At 42.4% G+C, this 13,000-nt stretch overlaps 1 protein-coding gene across 1 annotated transcript in view; it reads left to right on the top strand.

Moving 5' to 3' along the window:
* Positions 1 to 13,000, top strand: part of ctnnbl1 (catenin, beta like 1) — a 60,830-nt gene that overhangs the window by 24,411 nt on the left and 23,419 nt on the right. Inside the window, exon 12 of the mRNA XM_030119727.1 lies at positions 10,829 to 10,926. Within this exon, the coding sequence (XP_029975587.1) occupies positions 10,829 to 10,926 (98 nt within the window). The remainder of the gene's footprint in view (positions 1 to 10,828; positions 10,927 to 13,000) is intronic.

The following is a 13,000-nucleotide window of genomic DNA, read 5'->3' as shown; positions in this document are numbered from 1 at the left end:
CGGTCTTAACTCAGTGAGCCCTGCTTTGCAGTGACGAGAAGAGCCGAGATCGATCCCTGTGCTAACTTTTCTGCCATCTGCTGCGTAAAACCCGAGAAGTCAAAGCCAGTCAGTCTGTATTCATTATGAACATCAGATCTGGTGAAGTTGATGGCCTTGGCACTATTGATTAGCAGAATATGACATGACAAACTGTTGAAGTCCAGAAAAACTCATGGTTATCCAAATGCCACCTCCCTGATGCATGATCGGTTTTCTGATCACAACAATACTGCTGGTGTCTTAAGGGTTGTAAGGACTGTATGTAGATTCAGACTCACCCTTGTAATCCTTTTTGGTTTTTGTAAAGTGCAAAACAATCTTTAATATCCTGCACAAGACAAGACTCAAAAATGGTACCAGTTCATGTGAAAGGTGAGCGTCATGCCAGTATTTTAAACAAGGTAGTTTTGATATAAAGTTTTGAGCTACTTGAAGTGCCTTCGCTTCTGCAGATATCTGTTTGCTCATGGAGTTCAGTAATGTGACACACACGTACAGAAGTAAATGAGATATTAAGTCTACAACACAACCTGCTTTACCATCTGAGCCACCGTAGAGAGAAATGGTTCTTCTGTTCCAAAGCTCCAGCATCAGACGCCATTTAGGCTCTGTGATAAAAACATGATGATGGCTGAAGGTGTAGATGACGACTGAAAGTGTTGCAGCCACTTTCTCAACAGCCTTCAGCACTCATGATTTGTGTTATTTGTCAAGCAACAACAATCCATACGTTGCTGACGGCACTAATATAAGTGATTATGCTAATCAATGCGAGTTCCTCTCCTTCCTGCTGCTGGTTTCCCTCGGCGTGCAGTCAAACCCGTTTCCTGCAGACACACTCGGCCCCTAATCTGCTCATGTATCACGGTTTGCTGCCTCTTCAGCCTGTCAGTTTACACTATCAATTCAATCTTGATTGATTTTCCAGCCAGCGCTCTCGAACCTCTCTTGTCTCTGAGTGAGAGATAGGAAGTGCAAACAAGAGGCTGCGATAGAAAAAGGAGAAAGAGACAGGTCCATGTCGTACAGGACGAGCGTGTAAAATAGATTTAGTGGCAGAAACTTTGTCCATCTGCCTGCTCTTCTGTTTGATTACCTGCGTCCATACCATGAAGCCCCCCCCCACCTCAAACACTGTTCCCATTAATTAAGTTTCACCACCTCTGTGGAGGAGAACAAATTGTCTTCCATTGTGTCCCATCCCACACAGGGACTTGATGAATTAACCTTTGACCCCATTGAGCAGCATGAGGAACAGTGATGGAGATAACCTATTGTCCCGGTGGAAACCCCCCCCCCAGCAAGGCAGACACACTCACAAAAAGAGCTGTTTCAATCCAGCCACCGGGTCCGTGCCTCTCCTGTGAAGCAAGACCAGTGTAATGTTGTTTATTTGTGTTCCTCAAACAAAGTATTGTGATTCTGTTTCCACGACGGCGCTTCACGTGAAAATGGATCGTTTTTGCCCCTTTCTTTTTAGAAAAGTTTCATGATTACACGGCAACGTTTTGATGTCCATTGACTTGGAAACAACAGAATCGCTGAAAATGATGTAGAAACTGATGGAGCACCAGTAGTGGGTGCTGTTGGTTGTTTCTGTAATGAAACCACTCACGTTCACATTCATATGGACAGACGACCAAGTTTAATTTCTCTGAGTGTCAACTTTAAAACTACCAAGTCCCAGAAAAATGTGTAGTTGGAAACTCTCCAAGGAATTAACAGGAATTTATGGCAATTAGCAAGAATTAATGGGAATAAACCAGAATTTAATAAACTGAAGTTTGTGAACTTAAAGCTCGTGTCCAGAGTTTTCGTTTGTTTCCAATGTATGTATCACTTTTTAACAGAGCTTAAATGTGTCAGTCTGGTTCGATACTATAATATTAGCATAAAGCAATATAAAAATTTATTTATGAGCTCCGCCTTCGTCTCATAGACCCCCGTGTTGTCCGAAAAAGCGCCGGTCAGCTTCAGCCAATAGATTTCGAGCTTCCGCTTTGTCATGCTGTCAATCAATGTGTGTGCGCAGCCAGAGAGCACGCGCACTCGCCCAGGCAGAGGTGAGTTAGCTACGCTGCAGCCTTCCCGCTTACCTCGGATATATTCATGGTCTGCTGAACATCCACCGTAAACAGCTAAACATGTAGGATGCTTGTGGAGGCTCTCATTTTCATCCCACGGGTAATGCGAGTGCAAAATTAAAGGGGCGTGGCTTGGTCGCTCAGAAAGCAGAGGGAGCAGGGAATCTCGAGATGTTGGATTAAAAAACTCATTCTTTCAAAACTCCCGACACAAGCTTTAAATATAGTTGGGGATAATATGTTTTTGGCACAATCCTGAATGAATATGTGAATATCCATTCAATTACATAGCACACAACTCACTGCAGGGCTACTGAGACCATGCCTGCTGCGTGCACTGTGCATTCCACCATCGTGTGTTGTGGAATTTTTGGTGAATCAGAGCCAAAGATGACGAGTCAAGGTGTTGACGCTGCACAAGGAGGATCTATTCAGGATTGCAGAGGAAGCACGCACAAATCAGCAGATTGAGAGCAAGGCTGTTGCTCCGAGGAGAATCCAGCCCGACTCTGGCATGACTTCCGGAAATGCCATGTCATATAGCCAGATCTCACGAGACTAGCGGACGTTGTTTCTCAGGTGAAAGCATGTTGGTCCTCCGGGGAACGCTCCTGATTCCAAGTGACTTCAGACAAAACAGAGCGTCCTTCGCACTGTGTTCCTGAGAACTTGAAATCAAAGCATTATTCCATATCAGTGTGCGCGGGTGATTTTTACAATCCTGGACCACTGTGACTTTGGAGCCCAGAGCACAAGACTGTTTAAGCCCCACATTTGTCTCTGTGATCTGCACAAAGTGAAGCAAGTTTTGATAATATTATTATCTTTAACTGACAAATGTCACCACACCGCCCCATGTCACCAAGCCCCACCCCTTCTGATATGAGGATTTCCAATTCAGACACCACAACGTCAATGTTAAGGCATTGAATTTAATCATTTCTAACCCAGATGTGGACAATTCTGCATCTATGCAGGGATGTGACATAATCGATTATGAGAAATGTTTCCAAAATTTTTCAGCTCTACTTCCCATGGGAAATTCCCAGAAAGTTTCCATCCCTTCGCAACATTAACTGGAAGTGATGCCACCCTGGAGGCTGCCATTGTCGTTATTGTCTACATTACTGTACATGCGCAGAAGCACTATTTGCTACAGATGCAGTGCACGTGCACAGTAACAAAGTTTCTGAAATGGTACGTTTTTGCAAGTCTACACAGGCTCAGTTGCAACGTTTTCTAAAATGAGCTTTTCCCCCTTTTTCCATGGAGATGGAGTCAGTATCGTTTCAAAAAGTTCCACCTTGGCAGCCGTTTTTAAAAAAGTTGCAGTTTCACTGGTTCTGAACACCGTTATCATGTAACTAGACCCAAAACGCAACAATAGCTTTCGCTTTTTTCTGGAAACTGTAATCACATTAACAGGGCCTACATATCTACTGTGGAGCCAAGAAGGAAGTTGTTTTTCTCGTTGTTGCTTGAGACCCAGTCGATTTATTTTCAGTTGCCTTCAGACTGATGCTGCTATGTGAATTATTTTGGGGAAAGTTAACAGTTGACACGATGACTCTGATTTGTAACTCTGATTGGCTGATTCTTATTTCTCTGTGTTACATAGTGATCACTGTTTGCCTCTGAGTGGAAGTAAATCTGCTTAAAGGTCCCATATTATGCTAATTTTCAGCAAGTTCAAATGGGTCCCTCTGAAGGGGGCTGGTTTGTCAGTGCAATATGAACATGGAGTGTTTAGAAGACCTTTGTGGATTAAATCTCCTCCAGATTGTCTGCAAATGAGGAATTAATGGGTCATCTGTAAATTGGAGCATCTGCTTATGGTGGTATGCATGTGGGGAGTTTGTGGGACGTTTATGAACGATATTGTCGACTGATCGCCTGCGTGTGAGCTGTAGAGGTAATAACTGCAAATGATTGTCTTCATCAATAGCCTGTGTGTGCTGCATTCAGGGACTCGATTCAATTGGAACTTCCACCTCTCAGCTACAGGATGACTGAGAAACATCTGTTAATTGTACAAATGTCTCAAATAAGTGACGCCAATCACTGCATTTTATAGTTTTGTAAACTTTGATCAATCCTCTTGAAGTGTCATCATTTTCTGATTGGATGTTAACAATGATTTGGGGTTCAGTGTCTTGCACAAAGGCTTTTCCAGACATGAACAGGGTTAGATGGGAAATCACACCTACTAGCTCGCAATGCTAACTGAGCCTCCTATTTTCCATTCATAAAGGCTTTCATAGAGAATACTGTCTATCGGTACATCTGTTTGTGAGGCATAAGGTCAAATCATGAAATTATATATTTTTGTCAGTAGTTATGTTACATTCAGTGAAACTCCAAGGCTTCATTTATGCAAAATTTTTTTCAGCATTAGAACTTAGTTGGAATTAGTACAAATCATACATGCAGGCCATCAACGGCTCAACAGTTAAGGCCACGTTCACACAATGTTTTCAAGTGAAAACATGAAGCTTTGTTGCGTGTTGGGTTGTCAATTTACACAACAGGGCTGCTCAGAGCCACTGAAAACACTATTTATGAAAACAGCTTTTGAGGTGCAACTCGTGAAAACTGTGGGGAAACGGGGTGAAGATAGTGCCTTTTCACTCAAACTCCATCGTGTGAACATTTATGTCCCTGTGTTTCTCAGGTAGGACGTTGAGTGAGGCTGAAAATGAGATAATCATGTGAACCATTCAGAATGGGAAAAACAGAACACATGTATAATATAAAATCAATCTTATTCCTGTGTTTGTGTTGTCTGTCCATCACAAGCTCGCGCTATCGTCCTTGGAGACGAGGATCGAACTCGTCCCCGCTGATTGGTCGACAAGCCGCAGGTGTAATGAGATGCCTGTCAAACTGCAGAAGACGTATTGAGTGAGCCCTCCTTCTCGATGAGACCGCTAATTGAAAAATGCCATAAATCAAGTGGTTCTTTTGAATAACACAGCAGCGCTGTAGATTAATTAGCTATCATGTGCTTCAAACAAAAGTAATTAGAAGGTAGAGACCTCTCAGCCCTCGTATCCTCGGTCCTCTCTCTCCCTCTCTCTCCCTCTCCCTCCCCTACTTTTTCTGTAAACGGCAAGTGTAAAGATTGATCCTTTCTGGAACTGACAGAGGGTAAATGTCCTGCGATTTCTAGGCGGTATCAGCACACAGACCGACGCAATTAACTCAGGACATTTAAAAAAAAAAAAAAAGTCCCAAAACAACATTGGGCCTCATGAGTATTCTCGTCATGACGCTGCCACTCACCTTGTTTTAGGGTGTCAGCACAGCGGCGTACGCACTCTGTCATTACCAGTGAGATGAGATTGCGTGATGGAAATTGGTGGCAGCCGGTTGTTATATTTAGGCGGCTAATGATGCGAGCGAGCGCGAGGAAGGGGAACAGAGGTAAACAACTAATTTACATGGCCAGGCACAATCGTCCTGGCTCCCCGGCTCCCGACTCCAAACCTGAGGGAAGTGAGTGAGAACGAGAGAGGGGGAAGTCGGGCCTTTGTACTTTGATATGTTTTGAAAGCCGCACAAACACCTTCCAGTGCTGCGAGTGCCCTCCTCGTGACCCTTATTTTCTAATGAATGCACTACAATAGGTAATGAGTGAGGCATGCAGGCACAGAGTCATATTTTCTGCTTCCGCTGCTCCGTTGGATGCACGCGCTGCGAGGGGAAAAAAGATGGAATAGCCCATTTAATGGAAACAGAATGCCTCTATTACGGCCACTCCTCCAAAAAAAAGAAAGCGAGAGAGAGAAAGGAGGAGGAGAAGACGACAACTTCATTATCAAGACTAAACAGGGAATTTTATCAGCCTATTACGTTATCACTGCCATCTCTGCTCTGATATTAACAAACGTAAATGTTCATAGCGTGACTACATGGCCGAGTGTGTGACATCAGATAAGTGAGTGCAGCGGAGAAACTTGGTTATCTGAGTTTAATGACGAAACTTGCTGTCAAAAGCGGAGATTCAAACGGAGCTCTTCTTTAATCAGCTCGCCCCCGCCCGCTAACCGAGCGCCTTTGGAGCAGATTGCGATCAGTAACATTTTACACTATACAAGTTTGATTGTAATCTGTGTTGTCAGAGTCGTGCTGTGTAATCCTATTATTAGTGTATTTCAGAGGGAGAGATTTGCAGCTCGATCCTTGTGTAAAGACGCATCTAATTAGCATCTTCTTCACGTTTCGTCTTTTCTCTGGTGGGGACTGATCACGCACGCTCCCCCCCCTCCCCCCTCTCTCTCTCTCCAGAAAGTTTAATGAAAGATGCCATGGTATATTTAGATGTATACAGAAGGATTTGGTTTCCAAACACTTGATATTCTGTTCAGGAGGAGCACAATATTTAGCAGGAATGCATCGCTCAGTAGGAGGATGAGAACTCCAGACGTTTGGCACTGTGCATGATGTTTGTATGCAACATACTCGGTTCCATAAGGAGTTTTGATGATAAATGTTGCATGTTTTTTGTTGGAAGAGACTTTGTGCAGAACCATAGGAGACTAGTTCACACTAGTTTAGTGGTTTATACAAATAAAGAAGGAAAGTAATCTGGTTCAAGGACTTATTTGCTTTCGCTGTCATTTATGCAGGTTTACATATGGAGGAGAAATGGCAGAAAAAATGTAACACTGAGGCACCAGATGATGAAAACAACAACTAACATTTAAAAAAGATGATTTCATAATTGTATCCTCAAGTTCATAAATCAAAACTACAGTTCTTGTAGCTACAGTCGGGCTCCATCTGTAAGCTGGGTTGTTTTATAAAGCTCAACATGTTTTGCTCTTCTGGTGAAGTGAGACACTTTCTAACTTCCCTCTTTCAGGACCACTTACGCATTTCACACTTGATGAAGATTGTATACAATTTGTAGACTTGAGTGATAAATATGTTTTCAGAATGTTGTAGAATCAACAAGAGTGTGGCTCTACTCAGCTTCTTCAGATCACCTATGCTGGATGAACTGAAGGGTATTTTATAGAACACAGTGTGCGCAGCAGATTTATCATAGCGTGATTACTGTGGCTACAAAAAATAAAATATGAAAATCAGTGCAATTAAACAGAAAATTATGACATCTTTGTTCAGTTTAATTTTAGATAACCCTCGGTGTGTTGGCTGATATTTTTCCAGTCAACATTATTTTCCTTCTTTACTTCAAGGTCTCTGGTGTCTGACGATGGACTCCCGAGATTGTGTATGAGCAGAACACTAAGATTTTCTGCTGGAGCTGCAATTGATTTTCATTCCCCTGCTAAACTCATCAATTATTCTCTCTTCGGAATCACAGATCGATGTTTTTTTTTTTTTTTTGATCAAATGTTTAAAGAAGGACTTCATTGAATGTGGCTAACAGTTCAAATCTAAAACATATTCAGTTTATCATTATGGACTAATGATCATGTATACGAGGCTGGAAGCAGAGCATTAAAATCTGAAAATGAGATTCATTTTTTCCCTGAATTCATCACAGCTACCATTAGCATGCCGTTACAGAAGCCTGCACCCACAGCGTGTTCGGCCTGGGTTTCAAATCTTTACAAACCCTCCGAGTTTCTGCATCACAGTTCAGTTTTTTCTTCAGGCAGCGGATGGAGACTCTGAAAACCCAGACCGACCTGCCTGTGGTGCTTCCAGATCGACTGTTTTCTGCAGGACGCATTCAGTCCAGTCCCGATCTGTCAGTCGCCCGACGTGTCCCACCTCACCGTGTGTGTGCTCTGCTCTACCTTCAGCTGTCAGTCGATGCATGAATCCCGGCCCCTTGGGGTTGTTTGCATGTTAATGCAGTGGTATGGATTTTCTCGGGCAGAAAGAGACAAATGCTGAATGATTAATGAAAGATGAGTGTTAGCACTGGGATAAAAGAATCACCTTGATTATCGTCAAGGTGACATTTACCCAACTTTGTTTAGAAACCCATCTGTCCATCCGAGGGAACGTGGCCTGTGTTCACGTGGTTGTCCCGAGCTGCCGGAGGCTCTGTGCTCTAGAAGTAATGTAGTCACTTCTGTTAGTGAACACAGCATAAACCTAATTGTTGCGACTGTGTGTATTAGATTTGAACACCTTCATTCATAGCTGCTCTGCAGCCAATCCCCATGGTCCGAAGGGACTGGCTGCAGCCCACCGTAATCCAAAATGGATGAAGTATCAGTTTTGAACTTTTCCCTTCACTTGTTTACATGACATAATGTATAATAATGACCTTGTTCAATAATCGTCGCATGGCGATTCTAACAGTACGAGGCAAAAAAACCATCCCATTTTTATTTTCCTTTTGTTCTAAATGTGTGACGGTTTCTGTCGTGTCTACGCTGGGAGTTTCGTGGTCGACTTTCTCCTTTACTCTCATCTATTCCGTATTTTTGTCCTCAATAGTGGAACACGGAGCAGTCCATGTAAATCAACTATCGATTTCCACAGACAGTTGAGGAAGCTGTTTTCCTCAGCCTTGCCCTCTATCTGGTGCCTACAATGTAAAGCCGCTTCCACCCCTTCACAAATCTCAGAGGAGCGCCTCTCTGTGTAGTTTTAGAGTCTTGGGAGAGAGCCTTCCACAGCCGGCGATCAATAGCCTCCGCGGCAGGGCGTGGAGGTGGCGACATCAATTACCAGCTGGATCAAGTTGATAAAGTAGTGTTCTTTTGGAAATGGCAGTTAGTCTCCTTGTCATTGTGTGCAGGAAATAAGGTTGTCTGCATTAAAGCAGGGGATTTGTGGAGTGAAGGACCCTGACATGTTAAGAGGGGAAAAAAAGGCATGCAACGCCAACCTGCCGTGAAAACTGCACTTTAAGTTTAACTTGCTCTGCGGCTGGACCTCGTCATGACTGAAAGATTCCCGCCGCACTGTTTCACTGTGGCATTCTATGAAACCCCGAGGTAAATGTCTTAATTAAACTTTAATTTTGCCTCAGTAAACACACCAGACACTTTAATCTAAATGACTGATTCTGTTATTTTAGCCTCGGTTCAGTTGGTCCACTTGTGATCTTTTAGTAAAACAGCAATCACAATTAGGCTGTTCGGCGCCTAAAATCCGGCCATAAATCTTTAGTAAACATCCCCAAAGGTCTTGCTATCTGTAGTGCAAGCACATTATAATAAAGCAACCCTGGTTTGGCTTTAATAATTACTACCATGTCTGTTAGATTTAATGAACACAATCAAAACCAATGAATTATTTAACTTTTTTTTCTATTAAATCCATTAAAACTGTTGACAGATGACTTGTTTGATGTTTTGAATGGCAAAGAGCTCCTTCTGAAGACCACTCAAGGTCATTTTAGTCAGTGGAGAATATTGACTCGCTGGTGTTAAATACTTTTTGGCCCGGCGTTTCCATTCCTATTTAAACAGGCATCATTTTTAAAATGTTGCAGTTCAAAACTTTTCTGAAACACAAAATACAAAAACAATGTGGTTTCACTTAAAACTACATGTCGGTGTGGTTGTTTCAGTTTGTTAAATATTACCTGGAATTTTCCCAACATTAAATGTACATATAAATGCATAGATGCTGCCATGCTGAGTGATGTGAATTTTTTACTTTTCTCAATTCAGTTTTATAGAAGGAAATTAAGGAAATTCCCATGTGACAGCATTCAGCTGCATTTTGTTCCACTGCTTATCAATCTTTTGTTAAATCTTATTCAGTGAGCTCGTCTGAAACGGTTCCTTCTGTCCCACCGAGCTTCCTCCTCATCGTGACGATGAGGCTGGAGGCTCGTCTCATGAGGGAGACGTGACGTCAGTGGGTGCCGCGGCCCGTGGCGTTCTCAGCCTTGGTGTCTTGTGCGTAAAGACACCGCGGGTCACCGGGGATCGCACAGAGGGAGCTGACAGCAAACACGACCCCTTTTAAAAAGCAGAAATGGGATTGATTCCTGCACCCTTGTTGCTTAGCAACTGCAAAGCCTCGTTGAGGGAGAATATTGACCTCTTGTTGATAAAGTCCAATTACATTTTTTTCCCCCCTCCACTCTGTATATCCAAAGACTTCATGCTGATGTATTCAGTTTCCTCTCTTGTGTTCAGTGTCATTCATTCACTGTCAAAATGAAATATTCCACAGAGACGATCGCTTTCTGCTGCAGCCTGAGACCAACAGGAACTTTAAACGTGATCATACAGAGCAGGAGTTTGGGGTTAAGAAGGGGACTCAATAGAGCTATCAAACTTTGTTGGTGATTTAGTTAATTAACACGTTTTAGACCCACCCACCCCCCCGGAGCTGCCGTTAAAATGGAATTCAGAATTGCTCCACATGTTCCAGCGGACCCCAAAATTAAAATTGATTTCTAAATTCCATTAACATTTTCTGCTCTCCTTGTTCTGTGCTCACACAGTAAGAGTGTCCACGCTCAGCCGCACACTTTCTGTAATTGCAAATGATCAAGCGCTAATCAATTAGTTGGTTCTGTAGATGTGTGTGTGAGAGGGAGGATGCTGGTTTTAGCTCAGAGGTTTATGGGTTGCCGGCAACATTTTGCAAAACGAGTTTTGTTTTTTTTGTTAATTGCTTCAGCTTAATTTAGAGAATAACATGCAAATGAAATCCCCTGACTGGACGGTACTGGCTAGTCGTGCCAACCGTAGTAAACGGACATCTCGCTCAAAAAACACGGTTTAAATGCAGCTTTTTCTCTTCTGCTTCTGCAGAACACGTCTGCTCCATCATCGCCTCCATGCTGAGAAACCTGAAGTCCCAGCAGAGGAGCCGGCTCCTCAACAAGTTCACAGAGAACGACTGCGAGAAGGTTCGTTAGCGCCTCTTCCCTTCTTCCTTCAGTTTGTGTTTTTGTGAGTTGCATTTCCTGTTTTTGATTGGAAGCTGATTGCTCCTTCAGGAAGATTAAACTCAAGTGTTTGTGTCTGTGTTCATGTTAAACATATTGTCTCCATTCAGAGTAGTGTGTGGGTTGATTCGAAGTGTGCAGAGTTCAGTTTATAAACCAGTCAGGTTTCAGTGAACAACAAACACAAAACGCTCACTAAATAATTCAGAGAAGAGCGAGATTTTTCTGGAATAGAACAAAGACTTTGATTAAAGGCAGTGTAAGACAAAATCAATTTGAGCTTCTTCATGGTGTGTTGTTAGTGCCTCAGCTTCACAAGAGTTTTTTCCCCTTGTTGTTCTGACGGTACATTCAGTTTAGTTTTGCCTGTCTGATATAAAGATTATAACCAATCTAAACTTTTCTTTCACATGTGCGCATCAAATACTCATTGAGAGGGACTCTTAATGCATTGATAAATAAAAAAGAGACAGAGGAAGAAGGTGTGAATGTTTTTTAAATTGTATTTATTTCGCTTAAATGTGGAATTGCTCTGTTTATTAACAGTTGGCAAATGCAGATAAACTGCTTTCAGATCGAGTCTTCCTCCAAAAAGCCACAACAGAAGTGGCAATGCTTTTAAGGAAAGAGTCCAAGAACTCAGATTTGTATAAGTACACAGGCACATGGCTTTCCCCAAATACAAAACCAAATAACAGATTTTTATGCCGGTAACCCAGATCCGTCCTTCTATACCCCTCCAGTTGACTGAGTCACGTTGCACCGAGGCTTATTTCTGCTGACAACGATCCGTTTTTTGACATAATTTGTCCATTTTCACTTCAGAGGAGTTCCTCATTCAGACAGCAACATTTTGAAAACATTTTCTGCACAGATGGAAACGCAAGCGGTGCTGAAAATGCTGTAGCTTGCAGTGGTTGATGCTGTGTTTATCAGAGGGATGCAAATATTCAAGGTGCTTTTCAGCTTTCCTTTCTTTATGGAATGAGCCCACTCAGTATCTGTCATTGTTTAGTTTTCTCATCGCACATGGGGCAGCCAAACTTTTTACCGTGTGCCACATGTGCAGTTTTTTGAGAAGTTTTGTTTTTCCCGTTTAGACTCACCAATAAAACAGGGTTTGAAAGTGTTGAACACTTTTCAAAAAGTGACAATTTCAGTGACTCAGCGCCCATTTTGTCAGCTGAATTCAACAAAAGTTTGCAGTAAACTGGGCCTAACTCTACTGTTGTGGTTTTGCTTCCCTGTTAAGAATTTTGGAGATGTGGAAACTCTGTGAATGTCAGGACAAAACAGCTAAAGCTGAAGATTGAGCTTCAAAGAGTATCGACTTCTTTCAGAGTAAATCTTTCCACAGTTGCCAGTGTTTTAGCACAGAGATGCTAATGCTCTATTTTTTGTAATGGACTTTTCATCATTTTCGACCTTCATGCAGTGATGTTACACATGCTTCTAGCCTGCCGTGGTGGTTTTTCACACAGTCTTCCTAATCACCTACTTACATAAAATGTTTGGTTTGTTCAGTAAAACGAACCATCAGCATTTCTTTTGCATTTCGTGCTATTTTAGCATTTCTTCATGAGTTTCCAAGTCAGGCCAAACAGATTCAGGCCACTGAATCGCGCCATACTGCTCTGTGCATTATGTCACACAACCTGAGGAAATAATCACATTATCACGCCTGACACCTTCACTGCAGGTTTTTTCTTCCAGGCCCCACAGGTCCAGTAACATGTACAGAAATGTCTCCGATTCTGTCTTTGGCCCAAGGCCGTTTGAAGAGGACAAACGGCACTTTTGAAGCCGGCTGTCGCAGAAATCCAACGTGGATGTCTTTCTTGTTACAAAGCCATCCCAGGGTCTCATTTCCATCAACCATCCCTCATTTCAGGAATTACAATTAACATTTTGGGACAAGTGTAGAATTATTCAATTAGATTTCTGATTTTACTGCTGCATTAAACCCTACCAAGAGTCAGTTATGTATTTCTGACTTATATGGAGATAGTAAGAAAAACAGGATGCAATGTTTTCA

This window comes from Salarias fasciatus, chromosome 20 (genome assembly GCF_902148845.1).
Source record: "Salarias fasciatus chromosome 20, fSalaFa1.1, whole genome shotgun sequence".
In the NCBI taxonomy this organism is placed as follows: Eukaryota; Metazoa; Chordata; class Actinopteri; order Blenniiformes; family Blenniidae; genus Salarias; species Salarias fasciatus.
The sequence above is the reverse complement of the archived record's forward strand: the minus strand, read 5'-3'. Positions and strand labels throughout refer to the sequence as shown.